This window comes from Chinchilla lanigera, unplaced genomic scaffold, assembly GCF_000276665.1.
Source record: "Chinchilla lanigera isolate Chin_1 unplaced genomic scaffold, ChiLan1.0 scaffold00037, whole genome shotgun sequence".
In the NCBI taxonomy this organism is placed as follows: Eukaryota; Metazoa; Chordata; class Mammalia; order Rodentia; family Chinchillidae; genus Chinchilla; species Chinchilla lanigera.
This window is the reverse complement of record NW_004955438.1, coordinates 2,122,950-2,148,796: the sequence shown is the minus strand read 5'-3', so window position 1 is coordinate 2,148,796 and position 25,847 is coordinate 2,122,950. Positions and strand designations below refer to the sequence as shown.

The following is a 25,847-nucleotide window of genomic DNA, read 5'->3' as shown; positions in this document are numbered from 1 at the left end:
AAGGTCCAGTTAAGGAGAGGAAGCATGGTGTCCACCATGGAGGCAACAAGAGAAAGCGAGAGAGAGGAGAGGAACATCAGCACACCCAACACACAGAGATGTGACACACATAACAACTCTCGTGACAGCAAGAGCAGCAGCACAGCAACATCCTGAGAAGGCAGCACAAAAGGAGTACACGGTGGGAAACTCAAGCAGGCAGGGAGCACGGTGACCAGCAGGGCCCCTTCCACTGAGTGTGAGCTTCGCTCCATTCACGTCCTCTCCATCCCATCCTTAGAAACATGGCACCATCGGCATGCAACACACAGCACGGTCACATGGATGTGAAATTGCATGCACTTAACCAATCCAGCAAAGTTAGAGAAAGTCCCCAAGAAGCTAGGCTCCTGTGTTTCCCAAAATCAATGTGGGTGGTGAGGACAGAGTGTAACACACATGTATCAGTGAGGCACACACAACATTCATAAGTATTTCCACACATATTTACAGACATCAGTAACAAATTCTGGAGGTTCCATGGGAACCAGACAGAAGCTCCTCTCTTTTTATGTGAGGAAATAGAGAAAGCAAGCAGTATTGGTAGGAAGAAGAGCACTGGCTTTTTAGATAACTGTCAGAAGAGCAGGAATGGATAAAAAAGTAGGAAATGGAAAAAATGAGGAGAAATGTATTGCAGTCAAAGCGTTGTTTTAAAAGATTAAACCACAGTAGCAAATTAAAATCTTAGTGGAACCAGTCACCCAGAAGAATTCTGCATTCTTTCTTGAAAACCCCTCAGAGGAGGCATTCATAAAATCCATGTTTGTCATTACTTTTTCCTCTCTTTCACCTGACTAGTTCCCCTGGGGAATGGTTGTGCCTGACTGTTCTACAAAGGTACATTGAAAGGCAGGGTAAGGTTAAAAACACAGGTTTTCCAAATGCTTTTCATGTCAGTATTGGGATTTAGACTTCCTGTGCTCCATCAGTGTATCTGGAAAAAGCTAAATCAAGATCAGGGAAGTCCTTGTCACTGTGTCCCATCTGCCATACTCTGCCCCATGACAACAGCCGTCTGATGTACATAGTATTGCAAGCTACTCTAAAGGCTGGGTGTACTCCTGAAGGGAACCTAGGAGCATAAGACTGGAGAATATAGACGGTCCTGTAATCAGGACTCTGAGGGCCTGCTTTTCCTAGTATAACCTGTCACCAGCAATTCACAGGGCTCAGTTCCTCTGTCCTCATAAAGTGCTTAAACTCTCAAACTACCCAGACACTAGGTCAACATCAGGCACATCCCCTACTCATACTCCTTTTACAGCTACTTGCTTCTGGCACCTGCTTCTCCCATTCACCTACAAGAACAGAGAACATTCTCTTCCGGAGCCTCTCTAACACTGGGGAACTCACCTGACCCCGCCCTCTGCTCTATTCATTGATATCTGCAGGCTTCCTTCTTAGCTTGTCTTACCAATTCTGGATGTCCTCCATCCTCACAGCTACCTGGATGCCATAAACAATCTTCTTTTAGCCCTGGCAGTTTCCTTGATCTGATCATACTTCTCTATACAGCAAACATCTGGTGGATCTGATATAATGGAATGGGGGAATAGCGCTGCCTACTCTCCCTCCAAGACCAAGGGAAACAGGAATATTTGGAGGTAACTTCTCTTTCCTCTCTCTTTGATCCTCCAAAAGATGTACTAGGTCCCATGTGTATTTTGAAAAGAAACAGACAAGAAAAATAAAAGTACAATCTTCCGGTGACAGGGCAAGCCAGGTACACCAATCTTGTAATCAGCCCAAGGCTCCAAAGAAACAAAATAGTTGCAATTGAACAATGAAGGAAAAGACACTTTTAAGTAGGCTCAGCTCTCAAAATCCTGATTCGGGCTGATAATGTGGAAAAATTTTATTTAGGAAAAAAGGCCTCATTCATAGCCCACCCCATGCTTAGCTGAGCTGAATTTCCTGCACAGTTCATTCCCTGAATATTTGAATATTTTAGGTTGCAGATGCTGAATTCACAGATCTTTATATGCAGCTTTCTTCAGGGTGTATAATGAGTTAGAATCCTGCCATGAGGACATTAGCATGTTCTTTCGGTGATTTTTGCTTTTATATGGAACTGAAAACAGTCAAATCCCAAAGGGCTTCCTTTGACCGGGGGACGCAAAACGTCGTTAAGATGGGCGATGGAATGGAGGGGAAGACAAAAAGCAAACCTTTATCCAAAGTGAAATTCAGGGAGAAGCCCAGCTCCTATCCCCCAACCTGGGGCCCGGACTGGGGCCTGAGGAGGAGCAGGAGGAAGTTAACCGCCTGGTTGCTCCGAAATTAGCTTCATTCACCCCCATTATCGACGCGTCATGCCTTGTTTCATGCTTCCCTCCTGGAGGCCGCCCAGCAGGGCCAGCGCCTGGGATGACAAATGGTGGTGGAGAATGGAAAAGCCAGGGGGAGGAGCGGGTGGGACAGCAGGATGCATCAGGCAAGGTGTCCCCCTAGCAGGGCACCCTGCTTCCAGCCTGGCCCACACCAGGGCGGACAGGTAACGGGTGGCCTGCCGGTGACAAGGCTGCGAGTGACCAGCCAGAGGCACAAAGGCAAGCAGTTCGGGCAGCAGCAGGGCACAAATGCAAGGCACCTACCTTGTTCACTCATCATGAGGTGGGAGAGGCCTTGAGAGAGGAGCAGAGGGGAGAAGGGAGCAGGAGGAAGGGAAGGAGAAAAGAAAGAAGACAAAGTTAAAATCCCAAATGCGGTGCAATCTTCTCTTAATTCTTTTGCATAGAAGCAGGTGTAGCAGGGCCTGCGCTCACAGACCACAGGCTCACAGCATGCACCAAACCCTCCGACAGTCTTTTGTTTGCTGAACTGCCCTGGGCCTAACGTGGAGAAATATTTCCATTTGCTTTTGTTTTCTGTTCTGGGCTTTTTTTTTTTTTCTAAACCATTGTTCTATGCAATTGGTAAGATTTGTGATAGATCCACTAAGACCAGGTCCCTGAAGAGAAGACTCTAATGCCAGGCAAAGTAGGTTTCTTTCTTTCTTTCAAATTACAGTTCTTGAAATAGTAGTACTTGGTCACTGTAAAAACCTGCAAAAATTCAGAGGAACGAAAAGAAAAAATTCTCCGGTGTAAATCCAGCATTCAGAGATTATCATCAACCTTTTTTTCTAGATATACTAAACAATCTGAATCCTATTGAACCTATCAACCTTGCAAAAGTTGCTCAGACAGCCTAAAACTTTCCCTCTTATTCCTTCCTTAACTTCTATTTTCCTGCAAAGTCCACTATGCTTGATCAAGGAGCCCCAGTCCAGACCTGAATGGGTTAAAGAAGATCCACAAGATCAAATTAAGGAAAATAAGACAATCTCTAGCTATGTTCTTCTGGAAGGTAAATAAAGCTATTAAGAGCTCCTTACTTCAAGAGAAGTCTAAGCTCTAGTAAATGTATTAAAAGTAAGGATTTCCAACAATAACCAGTGACATCAGTTATTTGTTCTTGTATTGCTTCATCAACATTATCATAGATGTTGTTGTTGTTTTATTTGTTCTTGAATTGCTTTTATTATCTATTTTACCAAATCCAGATCACCCCAGAGAATCTTTACATGCAGCAAAATTCAGAGATACATGGGGATTATTAAAGGAGAAAAAACTCTAAAGTATGGAAATCTCTAAATGTTTTTGGAGATTACTAGAGATTTAGAAAAGTAATCAGAGGAAAAATATAGGTCAAGCAGCTGACTTTTAAAAGATCAGTGATATATTAAATACATAGATACATGTGCCATAAATGTCATGGAGTCTTTTCTAAATGAATTTCATTAAACCATAATCATATTTTAAATGTAAAATCCTAGCATTCATTGCTCTAGGTCTAGGATTAATTCTCATTGGAGAATAGAATCATGCCAAAATGAGTCATTCTCATGATTTGTTTTATTTAAAAAGTTAATTTGGGGTCTTTCTTGTTTTGGAGGGGGTGGGATAGTAGAGAAAGAAAAAAGGCTTTAGATTTGGCTCAGAGAAAACTTCAGATGCCTAGATACTTCTGGAGCAAGTCGTAGCCTTCAGTATCCCAGCCAAGAGCATTAAGATGAAGGGATATGGGGCAGGCAGGTGAGATCTGTGGGAAGTAGGGGGAGAAGAGAATAGACATAAGAATTCAGCAGACCGTCATTCACTAACGCATCATTGGCTTTAAAAAATGAGAAAAAGGAAGATCCAAAAAGAAAGTTAGGGGTGAAATAGGGTATTGGAGGGGTGGGGTGATATTTCACACCTGAGATTAAAGTACTGGGCTGCTGCAGGAAAGTGAGTGGGAACTACATGAAAGAGTCTATTTGACCCAGATAAATACTTTCCCAAGTTACCAAATAAAAGACAAGAGGGACACTTGGTGCTAAAGTGTAGGCAGGCCTTTGAGAAAGCCCTATAGTTGGGCTTCGGGTTCTGTGCTTCCCAAAGTATATTTCCCTGGTGACATGCATCAGGCAACTGGGGACACTCACTGAAAATGAAGGAGCTGGGCCCCAGCCCAGACAGAATAAGTCAGAATCCTGGGGAGAGTTGGGCAAGATCTTAATTTTAAATAAGTTGCTCAAGTAATTCCCAAACTCACTGAAACTTGAGAGCTCCCCCTTTAGAATGGCACATAAATCAAATTTAGGAAAATTAAACTGTGTGATAAATGCACTGAGAGGAATTTGATATTTAATGGAACCCTGCAGTGGATCCTTTCGTGAACGGAAGAATCCTTTTAAAATGCAAATATCCCACCACCTGTGTTTTTAAAATTCAAATATGTCCTTATCAGGTTTTATTAAACTACATATGTAGTTGCAGTGTTGCCACTCAAGTAAAATGTTATCTTCTTCGATCTTCTTCAGCTTGTAAAAGCCTTACGTTGAGGTGCTGAGGTAGTATGCCAGAAATGCAGATCTGAGATGCTAATGTCAAAACTTTGTTTTTGCAAGCAGTCAAGCAAAAAAAAAAAAAAATGGACACAAGTAAGTACAGGAAACTGGATGGGGAGGGGAGGAAGTGTGTGATCATAATATAGTTTGAGTTTTATTTTGCTTTTTGTGAAGGAAATTTTATTCTACTTTCAAAAGCTTTCATGTCAGCATCTTTTCTTATACAAATTTATTCTCATAGCTTTTAGAGTTAAGAACTGAATGTTCTGAAATCCTGTTCTCTTCCTATCTCAAAACGCTCTTATTTGGTGCTATGAATCTCAGATCTCCAATAATGAAGAAAAGAGCTAAAAACTAATCAAGCAATGAATTAACTACCAACTCTATATGTGAAGGCTGAGCAGAGAAGAGGGGATAAAAGTACAAAAAAAATCCCTGACCTCTATGAGCTTTGAGCTCAACTAAGCAGAGGTTCATGTGTTTAAATTTACATAAACATAGGTATGACATATATACCAGTACCTGACCGTGAAGCCTGGGGTTAAGATTAAGGACTTTGGAGCTGGGTTTGCATCCCATCTCTACTTCTTTCTAGTTTGTAACCCTAGGAAATTTGTTAAACATTTCTGAACTTTGATTTTCCTGGCTGTAAAACTTGGATAATAATGTCTACTTCATACACTGTTTGAAGATTAAATATATTAATATAGGTAAATCTGGGCCTGTATAGAGCTAGGTAAGAGCTCTATAAAGTTTGTTATTATTTACATTACACTATGAAGATACACCGATGTGTGAGGCAATAGATATTACAGTGCCCAACACAAAGTAGGTAGATTCCCAGAATGTGTTTGATGATTGCATGAGGAATGGATGAGTGTCAAATAATGAATTCAGACAACAAGGCAAGTAGATATTAAGAGGAGGGTCCTGGGTGCTCAGAAAAGGTGTCTGGAGGTCAGAGAGATTTTAAACAGGTCTTGGAAGATGGTGGGCATTCTACGTAGTACCATCAACTACCAAGACCACAAAGTGCATTTGTAAAACTTTCTAGTTCAACTTTTCTGAATCAACTAGAGCACTACCAGGCACGTGGCAAGAAGGTAACAGCATGCTATGCAGATAAAGGCATTAATACATATAAATAGCCATATTAAGAAGTGAGACATTATCCTAAGACCAGAGTATGGAACCGCTGAGTTTCAAGGCTAAGGAAATTGGACTTGATCTTGCAGCTGATGGAAAATACTGAGGGTTCATGAGCACGAGAATGACCTGGGGGAAATGCTGTTCAGAAAGATTGCTTTTGTGATAGTGTGGACAGGATGGATTGCAGGGAAAGAGATGAAGGCAGAAAGATCAGTCATAGGCAAAGGGACCAAATGAGCATCATGGCAGTGAGCAGGGAAAGAGAAGAGGATTCACCAGGCTTAGATGATGGATGAGACACCTGAGGGGAGGGGTTGGTGAGAGACAGGGGGAAGCAGTGTAATAATAGGTGGGATGGGATGAGGAGATGGATCTGGAGAAAGGAGAATCAGTTCTATTTCAGGCATGATGAGTTGAAGAGAAAAAAGAATCACCCAAGCAAAAGTGTCCATGCATTTCACATTATAAGACTATGGTCTGAAAGGAAGTCAGGATGAATATAAGAGGTTACCACACTCCCTTCATGGAAAAGAAGGTCACCACTCATGTAAACCAATGAAGTCTCAGAGGAAAGGGGCTGCAGCTCTGTGTTGTAGCTGGGAAGGGTAGAAGAATATTGAGATATCATGGAGATTTTTCTCAAGCATAGGTAACATTAAAATATTTTTAAATGACATCACAGAAAAACATGGAAGTATATGTCTTTCCAACATAAATTATAGAAAATAATGGTCAAAAGATCTTAGAACTTGGATATAATTAGCAAGAAAAGCAGTAGAATCTATGCTGGATATGTATTATGTGTGTGGTTGATGAGAAAGGAGTTAAAATGAAAATGGATCTTCTAAAACGTTAACCTCAGAAGCAAAAGGACAACATGCGTGCACACCCGTAGCCCCATCAGCCCACATGGCCAGCCCCGTGACCACCACCCTGACTGGGACTGAAATTCAACATTTATTCTGAGACTTACGGCTTACGGTTGCCAAAAAATAAGGCATGAACTGAACCAGGGACTCATAGAAGCAAAGGAGAAGAATCTGACCATGGGCTCTGGATTTGAACAGATCCTCAACTAGGACTCAAAAGTTATCCCCCAAAAAGTTCACCTAAGGCTAGGTTGGGTCTGATCATCTTTTCCTAGGCAGGAAATTAAGAATTTCCAACATGGAATTCTTTTAGGATAACAATGTCTTTCTGAAAATAATTACAGTGATGATGAAGAGGAAGAGGAAGAAGGAGGAGGAAGGAGGAAAAGGAGGAGGGAGGAAGGGGGAGGAAAATGAGAAGGAGGGGAGGAGGATGAGAAGGAGGGGATGAGGAAAGTAACTGAAGTGTCTACTTTCTGATGTCACGTACTGACAAAGTACTACCCTAACTGTTCATGACAATTCTAGATCCTAACAAGGTATTCAACACTTTTGATCTTTCTTCCTCCCTTTCTAGGAGTCTATTCCACCCTTCTTTTGCTTATCTGTGATTCTCAGAATGCACTGAGGAACAGGATGAGAAAAGGATCACCAGTGGATAAGATCTGCAAAGTTGAAATTGCCTTAAAACAGACTGCAAATCATATGTAAAATATATGCAAAATATACGTATGGCTCTCTAAACTATGTTACACCCTTCAGGAAAATCCCCATGGAGATAGCTGCTTTTGCAGCTGAGGAAAATGGAAATGGCTATGAAAGCAAAGTCATTTGTAAGCAGCTGTGGCCATCATGAAGCCTGTCATGAGAATGAGTAATACAGAGAACAGGAACCATTTACTGAAACAAGCAAGAGGAAGATGCAACGTTCAAGAAGCAGGCTAGAAGTTGAAGCTCTCCATCATCTGAGCTAATATCACACTCAAACCTGCGATCTCCTCCCCACCTCAGATGATTTTCAATCCAGCCTTCCCTTTCTTCACCCTGGTTGGGTAACTGGAAATAGTATTTCATAAAAGAAAAGCGTAGGGGGAGATTCAGAGGGAAAAAAGTTATCTCTGCCTAGACTTTTATTTCATTCACATTTAGGGTAAATTTTATCCCAGTTTTTTAAAAATCCATATATATCATCTCTTTTTTCCATACCAAAGTGGAGAAATTAAATGTCACTAATTGCTGTAAGTGCTAACACTGAATTCTTACGAAGTCACAAGGACTTTTTAAAAGACTAATTACATAAAATAGGAAGGTGATGGCGACATTTACCTGGTGTTTCTGGAATAACAAAGGGGATGTAAAGATGGCGCGGGGGTAAGAGGATCCTGTCTGCAGAGTAGTCAGGAATTAGGAAGAGAAAAGGGGAATTTCATGTTCAGATTGGCTTTTTAAAGAAGGGAAAAGCTTAATGTGTATTTCATAAAAACATGACATTCTTCCTTTCCGTGGTCATTTCTTGGGGTTATTGAGCTATTTCCCTCTTTAAAATGCAAATCTGGACAAAGACACACTCAGACTCTTTACCCACTGAAATTACCCCTTGGGAAAGAGCATTATGACAGTGAAATTAAAGCTCTCTCCTCAAAGACAGGGGTGCAGCACAGGGACTTCTGAACCAAGTGGGAAGAGGCAGGCAGACCAAAGAAGTCTGGTCCATGGGCACCACAGCAGCCACAGAGACTGAAGAGAAGAATGCTTGAACAGAAGGGCAAAAGTCTGAAGGAAACCCCTACCCATGGCTCCATACTTGCTAGGCAAGTGCTCTGCCACAGAGGTACATCCTCAGCTCTGAAGCCCAGAATGTTACCCCAGACCAGCCCAAACTACATTATCATTATGGACTATACCTGCCTTTTCTACCAGGGTCTCACCAGCACCTTACAGCAGAGCAGAGGCCTGTCCCATCATCAATAGTTTGGCTGATTCAAACAACAGTCACAGCATACTGTCTAGATGTTGTGCTGATTTACAGCTCAGAGGAATTGTTAATTTGTTAGCTACTAGAAAAGGGCTCAAAAAGGGTGGGAACTGGAAAAAAGTAAAACTAAAATTTAAAGGACAAAAATAAATTCTGGAATTTAGCACAACTCCCTACTCCAGTGTAACCCAGCACAAAATGCTCAATAGTCCTTCCCTAGCACCATGAAACAAAGGCTTTGTTTCAGAGTGTGGTGCCCTATACTAAGAGGAGCATAAACCAGGTGGGGCGTATCGAAGGACAACCAATACGAGGCACCCAAAAGCATGTCACATGCAGGGTGGCTGAAGGGACTTCTGTGCTCAGCCCAAATAAGAAGGGCCTAGGTAGGGACACGGCATGGCTGGCAAGCATTTAAGCTGCACATGCGAGATAAAGGTGGAATCACATTTGGCAAGAGCTGAGGGTAGAATAAGGAGGGAAGTTTCACTTGCAGAAACACCAATGATGAGAATCTAAGTGGGGTTTTAGGAGATAGCTACCAAAAATCCCTTCAAACTTTAAAATTCTTTTCCTCTATGAATCCAAAGACAGCAAGCAATATATTGGACAGAACCATATGAAACTGCTGATATTTGACTGTTTCTGATCTGTTTCAAGCTAATATATTAAGAACACTACCCATGATGAGAATGGTAGTTTTCAACAATAGCTCATCCTATATAGCTCAGCAACTAGTCATACAAGGGCAATCATGATTTAATAGTCAAGAATGGGAAAACGTATGTGTGTGTGAGAGAGAGAGACAGAGACAGAGACAGAGACAGAGAGAGACAGAGAGACAGAGGGTACTGAGGATGAGTGAATAGCTGGATTTGGATGATGATGATTGAAACAATGAAAAGAAGACAGCATAGTACTTCTCCAAGATAGGGGCAGCCCTTCTCTGGGTTTTACCTTTTTATGACACAGCTGTGCTAAATATTCACCATCCGACTCTATAGGATGTAACTTTGCCACCCACTCATTGTTTGTCTCTACACCGACTCTGTTCTTACAAGATGGTTGTTGATCTGAACAAAATGCTGCTTCCAGCCATGCCTGTGAATCCCCAACACCTCTGTATGGCATAACCACAGGAAAGGAAAGAAGGTTTGCAGCACACTGCCAGGTGCTTCCATCTCTTAGTGGGAGAAGGAGTGGTGAGACTTCCTCACAAGTGAGCGCTGTGGGCAGAGAGACAGGAAAGCAGTCAGACCTGTGGCTCTTAGGGTTAAATGATAAGCAACGACTTTTGGAAAAGACTCATCCCAAAGGAGAGAAAGTCTTTGCTTTCTTACTGTCATGAACTTCTCTAAAACTGTCCTCCATTCATGAGTAACATAAATCTGGAAGGAAGAGTTGAAGGGCTGCGTGAAAGAACTATAGCCAAATAGATCACAGTGTGCTGGCTTTAACAAACCCATACTTAAGTCAAAAAACCTTTGCACAAGTAAAGTAAGGGGAAAGAAATGACTTAGCTGCAGTGCCCACAAAAATAGTGAAGGCTTCTATTGACTTTAAGTTCAATTTAATACCATTGTAATGTTTAAAAAGTTCTAAGGTGTTTGGCACTGCATTAGCAGATGTGGAGTTCAGGAGTAGGGAGGGAACTGATCCCAATTATGCCTACAACACTGTACGTGAGAAGGATGCCGGGGGTGGGGAATGGCATTTTTCAGAGAACAATGATCTGGATGAAAGAACTTAAAACCCTTAGATGAGAAAGACCAAGGAAACTAGAGATGTTTTAGCCTCTAGGAAAGAAAATCCTTAAAGACAAAAGCCTTGTCTTCAAACACAGGGAAAGTAATTAGATCTATTCCGTGTGTCTCCAAGGGCAGGAAGCCATACAGGTGGTGAAAGCTATAGCAACTCAGGATAAGAAAGAGCTCTCAAGCATTCAGTGTTGTTGGAATGGATGGAAAGGCTGAAGGAGCAATAAGAATCTCATTGCCAAAGGGGTTCAAGCCAAGACTCAATAGACTCTTTTTTTTGGTTTTCTCCGGTACCGGGAACAGAACTCATGACCTTGCACTTGCCAGGCAGGCGCTTTTGCCGCTGAGCTAAATCCCCAGCCCCTCAATAGACTCTTTAAGAGAGGAATTCAAATGTTAGGTGCATACACAGCCTTGGTAATCTATTGGGTCCCTTCCATCCCTAAAATGTGGATCCTGCCAAAGTTTGCGAGCACATACAACATCACGGGAGGCAGAGAGCTAGGCATTGATAGGTCTCTGTTTTTAAAGAGGAGAACACTCTCTGCTCTTCAAGAGCCTGTGATGCACATGAAGAAGATATAAGGGAAAAACACACCTGGCTATAAGGAGTGGGGATGACAGCTCTGCAAGCCCTATGAGCAAAATGCCTTTAGAATGCAAAGAACACAGACAGAGGATCACCCCATTCTCCTTTCTACCTTTCCATATTCCCTTAGTGTCCAAGAGGTATAAAACAGCATGTGAGAGAGCTTCATATTCCTTCACCTTCCAGGTCACTTTCTTTAGAACAATGACTCTCAAACTTTGAGCATATCAGAGTCACCTGTGGGAGCTAGCCTTCTCTAAGGAGCCTGAATCACCTTTTTGCCTATCCAGGTGGTTTTGATATTTATCAGAGTTTGCAGGCACTATCTCAGAACCCAAAATCTGCATTCAAATCCCAGCTCTACCTCTTAATAACTGTGACAAATTTTTTTAGCAAATTCACTTTTCTGTGCTCTTCCCCATAAAAGATCTACCTCTGGTCTATAAACTATCACTTCAGGATCACTGTGGTAATCACATGAGACCACACAGGAAAAGCATTTGGCACAGTCCCTGGCACATACGGAGGCTCAAAGCCTTGCTGTTATTGCAGCCACCAGTATTTAGGAGACTGGTCTATCGAGGGTCCTTGTCTGTACACTCCTTAGCTCTTGCCAACACCATTTCTCTAATAAGCTGGCAGAACTAGCAGAACCCTGCCCATTGCATCCTCAGATGCCTCCCTTTGGGATCATAGTCAGCTCAACTGCTCCACAAAGGGACCCACTGTCCTGGAGTCTCCACTGTGTCCCATCACCCCATCCTTCCTGAGGCCTGGCCCAGAAAAATGACCAGCTTAATCCATGTCCTTACCAGACCTGTATAGGCTGGTCTCCAGACTGGGAAGATCTCCAATGCTGCCACACACAAGCTGTGAGACTTAGCTGAGTTACATGGAGATTCTATAGCCTCATTTCCCCTTCCACACAAGGAAAGAATTGATCTATAATAGATTCTCAATGGTGTCCTCAATGGCATTTTGAGCAGCACAAATCTTTGAACAAGACTTTCACATATATCAGAGGACATTTAGCATTCACTGGACCAAAACATAAATACGCTCATACATTTAGTGGGCTCAGAGGGTACAGTAGTACTATTCCATGGAAATCACAGGATAGCACTAATGATTTTTCCAGCTCTAACCCTGACATTGCCATCCAAAACTGAGAAATGAAACGTGGCCATAACCAACACCTAGTGGATCTGCCTTTCTAAAACATTAAGGAAGGGATTTTAAAAGGCTTTAGAAAAAAGTTCCAGGCTCAGTGATTTGCTTCCTTGAGATATCCAAAGCTAGAAGCAGGCTGGGAAGCAGTTCCTTACTCACACTTACTCAGCAAGAACAGCTACGGGAGCCAATGGGGTCCTCCTGGGACCGAGCCGGGCAATCAGCTGGAAGTTGAGCACTGTCAACCCAGCTAAGGGCCCCCTTCCAATCTAATTACCCACAGTGGAGGTGGATTTCCCGGCAGCCTGCACCCCTCACTGGGCAGAGCCCAAGACGGGCACTGAATAAAGATTGGTTGAATTCCCTTCTGGCTCAGGGTAAACCCCAATAAAAAGCAGAATTTCAGAGGAATGTGTGACAGAACTAACAGCAGAGACCTGAGCATTATTTATTTATTCAGCAAGTATTTATTTTGTCATCCAATGCATTGGATCTGTTTTAGGTAGAGAAGACACGGTAGTGAACAGAAGTGCACCAGTGTGGGATGTATACTCCGGTAACTTCTTCAGCAATGTTTCCAGGACCAGACAGACCACCACCTGGACCGGGTGGTACCAGTGGGTACTAATCAAACCTGAGCCTCCATTTGTTCATGGGGGAGATAGACCTTAAAGCAAAATCCACCTCCTCAGGAATGTCAAAAGAATTAAATAATTCATGCAAAACTTAATGTTTCAGTGTCTGGCTCAAAATATAAGCTCAATAAATGTCAACTGTTTTTCCTAATAAGATAATAAGAGAAAAAGCAAAAGTGGCTATTGTCCAAAAAAAAGCAAATAAGTCACAAAATATATAGCCCTACTGGAGTTGGGAGCTGTAAATCCTGGTAATGGAAAGACAGTCGTCTGGGTTGCTGTTCCCCAAGGTGTCTCAGGAAGAAAATCATATCATGGACTCTTAGAGCAGAAGAAGCTTAAAAGGTCATCTGATTTAGATCCTTCACATTACAAGAATCCTGTTGCCCAGAAAGGTTACATGACTTGAACAAGGGCACACAGCTCCTAAGAAAAGTGGCAGCACCAGACCTAAACCTACACCTTAAAATCTATCTAATCATATCTGTTTCTGATCCTGAGCAAATAATACACTATCTCAGAGCCTGAGGTTCTTTATCAGTGAAAGAATAGGCATCCAGTACATGATGGGTCCTCTATAAATATTGGTCCCCTCTCACCAGGATTCCAAGGCTCCACTTGAGAGCAATGGCCAGGATCTAAACTTGAAGGACCTCTTCAGTGGAAGCATAAAGGTCAGAACCAATGGGAGAGAATGTGGGTCGAGGCGAGAACAGCATATAAACTTGGAGAGGGCCTGCACTGCAACACTGAAGCACGCCCCTGGACAGTGAGGGAGTCCAAGACACACGGAAAAGAGGGGATGGGCTTTGCTAAAACCTTTCAAAGCATTTTCCTCTATAACAGAGTTGGCGAACCTTTGAGAACTTTTAATGACACGAACAGCCTGTTGTGGAACACATGTCATAGGTTCACCACCACGGCACCATAAAACAGAACACATGTTGAAAGGATCAAATGAGATGACTTACAATAAGAGCTACATTGCAATTACCATGTGCCAGGCACGGTTCTAAAGACTGCATGCATGAGTTCATCTAATCTTCAAAGCAGCCCCAGGAAGTATGAACTCTTATTGTCCCTACCTTACAGAGACAGAGAATAGGACCCCAAAGTTAAAGTAACTGGAGCGGGTTACACAGCAGTGATGGAGCCAAAAAGTCAACCCAGGCACCTGCCTCTGAGTCTGTGCTATAACCCAGGGGTGGAAAATTTGGCTTTGCCACTCAAAAGCAGCCACAAACAAGGCAAAGAGCAATGAGTATGGCTGGGTTCAGACAAAGGCTTTATGAACATGAAAATCTAAACTTCATAAAATAATTGTAATACCATCTGTTGGTTGCTTTCATTCACTTAAACAATGTGTTCTTAGTTCATGGGCAGTATAAAGCCAAGCAGTGAGCTGGATTTTGTCTTCAACTTCTAGTTTGGCAACCCCTTCTTCATCCTACGCTATCTTGGTATGTTCGTGAAGTGCAAATCATTACACAGGAAGTACCTGGACAGTGATGTACACAGAAGAGGTCATCAGGACTACTCATTCTTGCCCCTCTCTAACCTACCTCTCCTTATTCTCTCTGCTACCTCTGTGAGCTGAATCAAGCAGCTGTCTCCTGCCGTAGGAAGCAAGGTAAACTGCCACTTCCCTAGTACAGACAGCCCTGCTGGCCCCAGAGGGAGGTGAGAGTGGAAATCCCCAGGCCAGTGTGTCTCAAACATCAATGTGCTTACACTTCCGGGCTCTTGAGACAAAGCCAATTCTGATTCTGTAGGTCTAGGTGGGGCTGCGCTTCTGCTTCTCTAACAAGGTCCCTGTGACGCTGACTGTCAGCTCTGTGGTCACCCTTGGAGCAATGAGTTGCTGAGACACTCATTTATGTCCACTGACCCAGGCCAGACTCCTAAGTGCTGCCTGCTTCCTGACTTCAGGTTTGGAGCAGCATTTGGGCTGGACTGAGCAACTCCCCGGAAATAGAGCAGGGCTCAGGACAGCCCTGAAATGATTTACACTTAAGAAAAAAACAAGGAGAGGTAGAGGTCAAGAGTGGACAGAGAAAGGCTCAAGTGAAGACATCAGTTCCTTCCCGCAACAGCAGACCAGGCCTCCTCTGGGGCCCCGCAGACAGTGCCCCTCCTCCTGTGCCTGCCAGGGCTCTGATGGACTGAAGCAAGAGGCCTATTTCCTCATCGGGCCTCTGCATAACTAGGGCACTTTCACAAGGTCACAGTTATTCATTTAAATTCCAGCTCTAATCAGCAGGCAGAGCCTGAGAAATTATCCATTCTGAAGAGAGGCTGTCAGAGAGACCATAAACAGCCCTCCTGCAGGGAGAGATGCTGGGGGTGGAGGGGAGCAGGGGTCTCACAGCCATAGGCCCCGGGCTGTCCTGCCTCCTAGATCCTTCCTCCATCTGCCCCTCTTCTTCACCTCCAGAAAGTTTCCTTTCCCCTTAGCAGAGAGTTCTAGACAAGCAGAAGTAGGCAGAGGGTGGAGGGCAGGGTAGGGCAGGGCTGGGATGGGACTGCTCATTCCTGCCCCCCAAACAGCCCAGGGAGATCAGTGACAAAGCCCAGTGGACAAAAGCATATAGGCCACTGGACAGAAGTCCCTTCCAGGCCATACAAGGATTATTTGGCCTTGAAGATGTCCTTTCTCTTCTCCAGGCCTCAGTTTCCTTCTCTGAAAAGTTTGCGCTCCTCAGACAGGATACCCATGAAGCTCAGATATGTCTCAGGACCCTACAGGCACACATCACCCCTGTGATGCACTCTTTCTTTTCACTGAAGATGTCTGAGGCTCTACCCTGGGTCATGACTATTCTAAGAAATAGGAATTCAGACACAAGTAACACCCAGCCTTGGCCTTCAGCAGTGCTGCGGTGTGCCAGGGTTTACAAGAATAAGAGCGCAGACTTCGGAGGCACACAAATCTGAGATCCTGCTCTCCTCACTACAAGCAGGGACCACAGGCAGGTTACTGAAGCTCCCCAAGGCTCCTTTCCCCATCAGAATGGGGATGGTAACACCTCCCTGGAGCAGCGGCTATGAGGAGCCTCAGCCCCCACACCTCCCGCAGGTCAGCAGGCCACAAATGCTCATCTTCACTTGTGCCTTTCTGAATTCCTTCCCTGAGACTAGGAAGATGGCTGTAAATGGTCCCGCCTTTCCCCTGGTGTCCAGGTCCCACTCTCAAGTCCCCAGCCTGTGTCCTGGACCCCAGGAAAGGTGCTGCTCACCAGCCCCATCTCACATTGCATTTCACAGTAGGGTTAGTTTCAACCAATCTCCTCAGCATGTAAAATTCATCAATTAATCAATCATCCCTTTATAGTCTTCCAGCAGGCCCTATGTAAACAGTTACATTAGCTCATAAATCCCCAATTTGTCTTCTTGAGGGGAAGGAAGAAAATATCCAAGAACCACTAACGGCTTCTTGAGTCAGAGCTTCAGTGCTGCTGGCTCCAGATTGCCTAGCCAGGGCCTCGGAAAGATGAGCAGATGCCCCTGACTTTGGCCAGGGCCAGCTCTGCTCAGGCAGCCTCCTGCCATGCCCAGGGCCACAGGGAAAGGGTCTGAACCAGTGATTTTTCTCAGGCTCAGGAACAACAGAAAAGCAAGGGGTTAGAAGAGTGACAGGGCTGACAATCAGCCCTAGACCCTTCAAGGGTAGATGAAGGACATAAGATTTCATATGTCTGAGATCCCCTTTAGGTCCTGCTACTCCACAGCTGACTGACCATAGCACATCACTTAACCTCTCTGGGCCTCAAGTTCCTCCACAATAAAATGAGCCTTGGGCCACATACATCAGAGAGTTATTAACAAAATAAAATAAGATGATGGCCATGACATGGGAATAGTACTGCAGTAAATACAAGAGAGCATTACAGTTGCCATTATCTGAGATATGGCACACATACCCATATGGTCCTACATAGATAGAAAGTGTATGATCCACCCCATCATTCTCTTCCACCCAGACCAATATTGTACCTTTTTGAGACTTAGGAAACAGTGAAAACCTCAGGTCCAAGGCTACCCCATAGGCAAAGGATGCATCTCAGCTGGGAACACCTCTGAAGGCACCACATGCACCCTTCTGAGTGGTGCCTCCAGCTCACATCTCCGCCATAAGCCAGGGGAGGAGAGGATAAGCCAACTGGCCTTTTGACAAACAAGACTGGAGATGTGGGGCTATTCCCTCCCCTCCTTGAGGTACCCCAGCAAATATTCTCTTAATAGAGAGGCCTTTTCTGGCTGCTCTCAAGAAATAAGAAAATTGTACTTCATTTTGTTATATTTTTCTCCACAGGACTTTTTTTTAATTAATTAAGTTTAGTGGCACACTTCAGATACACATAATGATCACATTCATCATAGGGAATTTGTACCTGTACATGATATATCTTGATTCTTCTCTTTCCCCATTCCCCTACCTTCCCTTCGACCTTTCTTCCCCTCCTTATTTAGAAAAGCTTTGCTTTACCTTTTACTCACCACCTGATGTAATACATATCAATTTGTACATACGTATAATACGTGTATATGTATGTGTGCTTGTGTGTATATATGTATGTGCATTAAAAACATATATATTTTTAAACTCACTGTCTTCCTCTGCCTTAGAATAAAAGGTACATGAAGGCAGAGATTGTTTTATGTTTTGTTCAGTGTTTTTCCCCAGTGTCTGGTACATACATATTTTTGAGTGAGGTAATTGAACTAAAATATTATGAAATAGGAAGAACAAAGTTAATAGTATCTTTCTAGGAAATGCTGTTCTGTGCTTTTGTTCAAATACCAGTTCAAGTATTAATTATTTTTAAGGATAGAGGATAGGCAGAAGAAAAAATAGAGAGAGACCCTCTGAGTTAGGCAGGGACAAATTTATCATTCTTTGAAACTATGTAACATACCAGATAGGACACTGATCAGAAGGACCCTACTTAAGTCTGGTTGATTATTTTCAATATTCAAAAGCAATATGATAAATCAGGAAAAAGGATTGCTAGTAAAAAAATTATATGCCTCTAAGCAAAAACAAACAAATACAGAATAGCACAGTACCATTAGGAAATACTCACAAGGTCCAGAGTCCTTCACGGTTTTCAATGATGGGCCCCAGCACTTACTGATGCAGCGTGTTTATAGTCACAAAGCCCTAAGTCCAAATGCCAGTTCTACCCCTGATGTGCTGTATGTTCTTGGCCCCTAAATTTCCTGCCATTAAAATGCGTATAACAATCCTTTCTTTCTCCCACATCCCTCTCAATAATACCTTTTTATATTGATGCTATAAGAATTAAATGTTTAAAGAACTAAGTAAGGAAGCTGTGAAAATATCTAAGATGATGCTCCTTTTCTACTTGGTAGGGTTGATTATTCTTAATTCAAAGTTCTGGCCAGTTCAATATAGTCTCCAAACCATTCTAAATCACCTGACACTTCTTATCTATAAGTGCCTGCATCATCTCAGATGATTCTATGTGTATGTACGTACATAAGTGTCCAAATGCACATACACAATTCTTAAAATTAGGACTCATAGATTCATATTCACTTTTCTATTGACAAAAACCCATCCAATTAAACCATTTCTTTTTTTACAGTGACCGCGTACTATTTAGATAACCAGAAAAAAATGACATTGTTAATTTCATTACAGAGAAAAAATGACATTTCTAAGAATAAAAAGAAAGAAACCTTCAGTTACCCACATCACATTTGCCATGCTAAGCATGTCATGTCTTCAACTTTCACCCACATGAACCTACAGAAGATAAACAGATTTATTGAAGACAAGGCAAAAATGTTCATTAAAGTGAAGAACCTAAAAACACATTTTAAAATATTTTCAATAATGCTAATCTTATGCTTTTTTGACTCATCCCAAAATATTAAGCAGAAAGAAGTGATTTCATAAGTCAGGGAACCACATTCTTTTGGTTTTGAAATGATTCCTCAAAACCAATACAAGTATATCAAGTCAAGGCATTTCTTCTTCTAAACCTAAATCAGTAAAAATGTAACTATACTTAGATTTCCAGAAAAAGGGGGTCAGAGTCAAACCATGCACAATCTAGCAAAGGGGAAATTCCCACAGCAGCTGTGCAAACACAAAGACTCACCTGGACCTTGACTGACATCTGTGGCAGCATTTTCAAGGAAAAGGAAAGGGAGAGGAGAGAGAAGGGAAGAGAAAGAAGAAGTGTTAGCAGCACACACACACAATACAATGTGCCCTTGCATGACTATCAAGTTCATGCAAGCACCCAAACGTGCTCAGCTTCTGAGCACTTAGTTCTACTTTCACCCGAAAACCACCCATGCAAGCTCAGGAGCCAAGCTCCCTTTTCACTGTGCATGTAGCAGAGAGGTAAGTTCTCATCTGTCCGGAAAGACATCATCCTGGAATCAGATAGGGCTCCAAGGAGCCAAGCAAAGTGAAATCCTGCAAGAATATTGGTTAAAATATTCTGATTTATTTCTGCACACCAACACCCAGGAAAATCCTCCTCCTCTCCAGATACCAAACACTGGACATGAAGTCAAGCAAGGTTTCCCAGCAAAGAGAAAAATTAATAAACTACTCCCTTGAGGAACAAAGAGAAAAAGGCATAAGAATTAAGAGTAAATTGCAGCTATATTCACCACATAGGACTGAAAGACACAACATCACAAGACATTTACATTTCCCTCCCTCTCTGGGATTCCCAATGACCATTCTTCATCACAGACAGCAGCATGTGTGTGAGACTGTGGGTAACTGAAGCATCCACCACACACACTGAAGTTAAGTCTGCGTGCTTAGGATTTCCCCTTGCTTCTCTCCCTATCACTAATGACAAGACTTGCTATTTGAAATCACTTTTAACAATTACAAGTAAGCATTCACCCCTGGAAAGGCTGCCATTTACATTAAGCCAATGAGCTTTTGAAACATGAAGCTCAGTTCAGTCCTATCATTTCCATGAATAACACAGTCTCCTCCCCCTTCCACCCTCTAATGTGAAATAGAATCGTTCTCAAAAACCAAAGGGCAGCCAGCCCAAGGCATTGTTAAAGACCCAGACCCAGCCTGATGGCAGGTAGTAGAGGAGAAGAGAGGTGCAAGAGGCTGTTTCAGGAAGCGCTGACCCTCCAGGCAATCCTAGGTGGACTCACTTACAAGAATCAAATGGTGGATCTGGGACAGTTGCTGACATTGACTATCTAGTTTATTCTTTTTCGTTAAGATGGAGAGTAGAAGAAAGTCAGAGACTTGCCCAAGGTCACCCAGTTCATTTAGAAACACAACCTAAAAAACATCCTAGATCTCTTGAATCCCATTCAGTTCCACACTTGCTCAACTGAAGCCTATGGCCCATATTAAGGACACATGGGACTCAGGTCAGTTTGCAGGTTATAAGGAACATCTAGAAGCCATGGGGAAGCTGGGTGAGAGTTTCCCAGCTGCCCCACATGCAGTCGTGATTTATCCTCTGTGTGTTTAATTTTCTGCCTGCACAAGGTAGGTAATGCGCTCAGGGCCAATAATGAAACATCAGAAATCAGATTTGTAAAGCTCCAGAGAGTCCTTAGGGCTCTTGCCCCAGGAAAATCCAGGCTCTGAGCAGATTGAGCTGTGCCCTAGCATCTGGGAGGGGCATGCTCATGCTCGTAGCAACAACTGAGAGTTCATCCAGCCCACACCCTGCTCAAAGAGATGCCTAGAGAAGCTCTGAATCACTCCTCAACCACAGCCCCTTTCAGGTTTTCTGGTGAGTTAGATTTAGGGGCGGAGTGGCAGGAGGGAGGAAAAAAAGAGAGAAATAGAAGAGATAGGAAGGAAAACATGCGGCATAAATAACCAGGCAGGGCCATTAACTGTGACTGATGGATTGCCTAGAATAGTGGTCGTTAAAATACCCCTTAATTAAACAGGATCTCAAACTATTTACATGTAGTGTTCTGTGGTGGGAATGTCAAACTGTTGCTTTTACAAACATGCTTTTTGAGGGCACCGAGACACAGGGAGACAGGATCCCTTGGGGGCCAAAGGTCTTTAGATGCTGGTTAGTTGCCCATTTTGGCTTTGTGGTTATGATCCTAAACTTGGAGACAGACAGGTCTGAGTTCAGATCCCAGCTAGCTCTGCAGCTTTGGGTCCATCACTGAACTCTAAGTCTTCTTCCTCAGCAATAAAATGGGAATAAAAAGAGAGCCTCTCTCATGGGGGTGTTACGAGAATTAAGTGAGATTAAATGCTTAGAAAGCACTTAGCACAAGGCAAACACTGCATAAATGTTAGCACTCTGATTGTTATCATTTTGAATTACCACATTCGGAAGTACCAAAAATATTGACCAGATGGCTCCCTGGAAACACCAAGAGACCACAGGAATCAAGCCGAGGATTTGGGTTCAACTGGTCTACTTATGAATGTGGATGAGCGCTCTAGTTCTCCCCTCCACCATCTGCAGTGTGCAGTGGGGGGGGTGGAGAGCCAAGGAGTTTTGGGGAAACAAGGGTCAAAGCAAATTCCATGCTTTTTTCTTTTGTTTTCAGCCTCCACGCCTTCAGTAGGCAGGGTTCTAATACCATGCACCAAAGCACCACAGCTGTTTGTGTGACAAAGGGGCAACAACTGGCCCTAGAAAACCCCCTTTACTGGGGATCCAGGTCAGAGCTCAGTTCTTGGCTGTGGCAGCGACGGGCGGGAGTTGTGAGCATTATTCCAAGTTTAGGAATTCCAAGTTTAACACAGCATCACCTGGCCCCTGTCCCAAGAAGCACTGAGTGACCTGAATTTCTAGACTCAATTCTGACTGACAGAATGAAATGGCAATGACAGGGCAGTGGCGGGAGGAGGCTCGCCAGGAGAAGGGATGAGACACTGGGCAGGATCCATCTGGATGCTGTCTCTCCAGCCTCCTGTTCCCTTGCTGTAACAATCCCAGCTGTCATCCAAGGAAGCCCTTTCCTACCCTTAATGCATGTGGCCGGTAGAGGTGAGCTCTACTCCCACCTTAGCTCCATAGGTAATCATGGGACGCAAGCCACATCATAGAAATATTCTATCTCCTGGACCCAATAATTGTCCCAAGAACAGCCATATGACTCAAGCCCAACCAATCAGCCTTTCCAGGGAATTTTAGTAGACCCACCACAAAATGAGGTGCTCCCTTCTCTCTGGGGCTGCCAGATTCCTTTTTTGTTAAGATACAGGGACAACCCACCGGAGAAGGAGGCAAACACAGAAGCAAACAGGTTATTTAGTATAGTGACAGCACACCTAGAGCCAATTCCCAGCTCTGTGCTCTGTCCACAGGCAAGAGCCTCTGCCTCTCTGAGTCTCAATCTTCTCATGTGTAAATGAAGATCCAAATAGTATCTATCTCGGTGAGCTGTGACATTGGAGGTAATCTATTCACCATTCAATACTTATTGATTGAGTGACAATTATAGGCCAGACCTTGATTTAAACATTGAGGATACAAGCAATGAATGAAGCAGATGGTACTCTTGGGTATTAATGGAAGATATTAGTGATAAGGGCATAGCTATACAGCATCAAATAGTGATTAGTGCTGTGAAGAAAGGAGAAGCAGGATCAGGGGCAGCAGAGGGCCCCCATGCAAGAAAGACAGTCAAAGAAGCACTTTAGGAGACAGTAACATTTGAGCTGATGTCTGAGGAAGGTGAGCCTTACACACACCTGACAGACTGTTCTGGCAGGAGAACAGCAGACACTGGCTCAGTTATTTCTGCAAGTATGGGAGGGTTCCCACAGCCCAGCGCCTTCCTCTCCCATCTCCTAGCTCTGTCACTTACACAGTCAGCAGGTCCCAGGTGCTCAAGGTCTACATACTCAGGGGAAAACTAATTCTGATGAGAACCCTCCTTGTGAGTCCCTTCTCTTAGAACAGCTATGCTCCAACCAGGAAGGGTGTGGGGAGGACAAGAAAGGAAAGGCTTGAAGCCCACCGCACCTTTTACTCACTCTCTTCAGCATCACAAGCAGGGGAGAAGCAAATCAGGACATTTCCACCACCACTCAGGACCCACGGACACTTCCCGCATATTCAACAATAGCTTCAGCCACAAATGCTTACACTCAGCATGGTCATTTTCAAGTTCAAGTTCAAACAAAACAATTTCCTACAGTTTGGGGGACCTGGTTCTTCTAACCACAGGGGAAAAGGAAGGGCCCCTGCCCTTGATTACTGCACTTGCAGACAGTAGCTCAGCCAGGGAAGCCCTCTCACCTCACCCTCTATTTCAACCAGATCACCTCTAGAGGCAAGATCCCCCACCCTCTGCCTCAACGCCCCCCACATCCCTCAAGGAACTTTGGGAAGCATGAGAAGGGCTGCACAGCCAGCCTCCTGGAGGACAGTCCCTGCCAAACCCTTGGGGACCCCACCTGGTGAACTCTGCCCTGAGTCTGACCTATTTTCTAAGAGAGAAAATAGAATATAGATTTAAATGCAGTGGAGCTCTGGAAAACTACAGGCCCAGCAGTGTGAGAAAATAAAACAGCAGGAGGTAGCTGAGGAAATGCTGGCACCAGTAAGATGCCACCTCTCCTAGATCGATCTTATCTGGCTGTCAACAGCCTTTTCTTCTATGATTTGCCCCCACTTTCTGTTGACTAAGAAAACTGACACACACATTTACATGGACGTGTCCTCTGGTTAGTTCCGGGGCACCCAGTGCCACTGGATATACACACAGCCCAGCCTAGCTGTACAACAGAGGCAGCCATGGGCAGAGGGAGCCCTGGGGATGCAAGCCTCAGAAATGGGTGCTGTAAGGAAAGGAGACAGAAACACCTGCGGCTCAGCCCCAGGTCTGGCTTCCTTGCTGCACAGGCCCAAAAAGGGCTTTTGGTGGCTTTTTATAAAACTTGTGTCCTTTCATATATAAAGATAATTAAACAGTGAGTGAGGGCTTTCTGCGTGCCAGGCACTATTTTAAGAGTCTCAACAACAACCATATGAGCTAGGAGCTACTATCATACCTATTTTACAGACAGGGAAATTGAGGCACAGAAAACTTAGGTAACTGGCCAAAAATTATACAGTCTGTAGAACCAGAGCCTATATCTGGCTATGGATTCATCTTTGTTATTCTGCTGTCAGCATCATCCTAAGGAAAGCACAGATGTGAGAAGAAAATGGTGTAAAAACAATACTGATCATCCCAAGACTCCTCTTTATAGAAGATTTTCTGTATGCTGAACACTGTACCAACTTCCTTATTTAATCCTCACTACAGTCCTACTAGGTAGGAACATTACACATCCCATTTCACAGATAAGGAAACTAAGCTCTAGAGAAGATGTTCTATCATTACTAATACCTCCCAGACTCAGGAGCATATCAGAAAAGGGTCAGACTGTATTTCTGGATAAAAGCACAAAACAGGACAGAAACTAGCTGACCCATCCAGCGTCAAATAAGAGATAAGAACATGGGGCATTTCACAAGTGCGAGAAAAAGGAGAGAGGACAGGGGTCAGATGCCCCTGACAAGTGTTGCTGCTGCTCGGGGACCCCCTCTGTTCCTTCTGTAGTCACCTCCAAGCTCAGAAATTGACAGTCCACAGGGGTAAATAAATGTCCCCAGTCAGAGCCAGCAGCACCTGCCCCAGTGTGGTGTGCAGAATTCCTTGTCCAGTTGCCCAAATCCACATGGTCCTCCTTCCTGGATTCATTTGCCCAAAACAGACCAACCCACTGGTGTGTGCACTCTGGTGTCAAGAAGTGGCCAAAGGGAAGCTGTCTGCAGGAGCTATGGACTTCCACAGGCTGAAGAGTCCCCACAAATGTGCACAATAGCCGTCATGGCGCTGGAGGTGAAGAGAAAGGAGGCTGGCCCACCCTCAGATGTAAGGGCAGACCTTCTGCTGAGGATTACACTGGGTCACAATATTAGAGAAGAAAAAAAAATCCCCATTAGCCTGTCTCCTCCTTTCTCCAGAGAGAGCAAGCACAGGCTTTCCTTGATCCAAGAACACACACAAAAATGGTTTCTTCAAATTGAGAGCTAAAGCAAACTTCCAGCAGTGGAGTGGCTAGGCTCTTTCTGACTAGGCGTCTGAGCTCTTCAAACACAAGAGCAGGCCCCACAAAAGGCCAGTGGTGTTAGCTTTATCCCCAACATGAAGGCCCATTTATCTGCCTTTGTATCTATAACTGAGTGATGTGAGGGAGTCCCCAGCCCCAGAGCTGTGTGCTTTTGTTATTTAATGCTAATAACTCCAGATTGTAAGACAGAGCAGCAGGAAGTGGCTGGGCCAGGTGCCAGCCAGTCTAGGAGGGCAGCAGCAGTGGAGGGAGCAGCAAGAAATCCAGGAATGCACAAGGAAAACACATCTGAGGCCCAGGTCACTGCCTACACCCATATATCTGTGCAGCTCTGCCAGAGGAACAAGAGTTTGACTGACAGCAGAAGTGGCCATCCGCTTGCCACAGACACAACCAGAGAGAGTAGGGACAGCATTTTTTTAATGCTTTAGGATTTTTGAGTATAGGCATGGAGGTAAGGTTTGAATCCTGGCTTTGAGGCTTGTTATAAAAAAAATTGGGGGGAAATTTCATAGCTACACATTCCTCTTGTGTCACATGGAGACGGCGGTAGTAGAGCCAGTTCTGCTAGAAGTGTCTCTGTGTTCCTCAGTCACTTTCCCAGGCACAGTCACACAGCAAAACCCTCAGAGCTTACAGGAAAAATGGGGTTGGGAAACAATACCCTAAAACTTTATCAGTGACACACACTAAAAGATAAGAACCAGGTTTTTATTTG

The 25,847-nt window shown here is 43.9% G+C and overlaps 1 protein-coding gene across 18 annotated transcripts in view; it reads right to left on the bottom strand.

Annotated features, from left to right (window-relative positions):
* Positions 1 to 25,847, bottom strand: part of Nrxn3 (neurexin 3) — a 1,559,809-nt gene that overhangs the window by 1,434,875 nt on the left and 99,087 nt on the right. For all 18 annotated transcript variants that reach the window (XR_001235159.1, XR_001235160.1, XR_001235161.1 and 15 more), the window contains exons 3-4: positions 19,188 to 19,205; positions 2,637 to 2,666 (exon numbers count right to left, since the gene is read on the bottom strand). Coding sequence is in view for 15 of the 18 variants with exons in the window: in XM_013517252.1 (XP_013372706.1) it covers positions 2,637 to 2,666; positions 19,188 to 19,205 (48 nt within the window). In the remaining 3 variants the exon portion in view is untranslated. The remainder of the gene's footprint in view (positions 1 to 2,636; positions 2,667 to 19,187; positions 19,206 to 25,847) is intronic.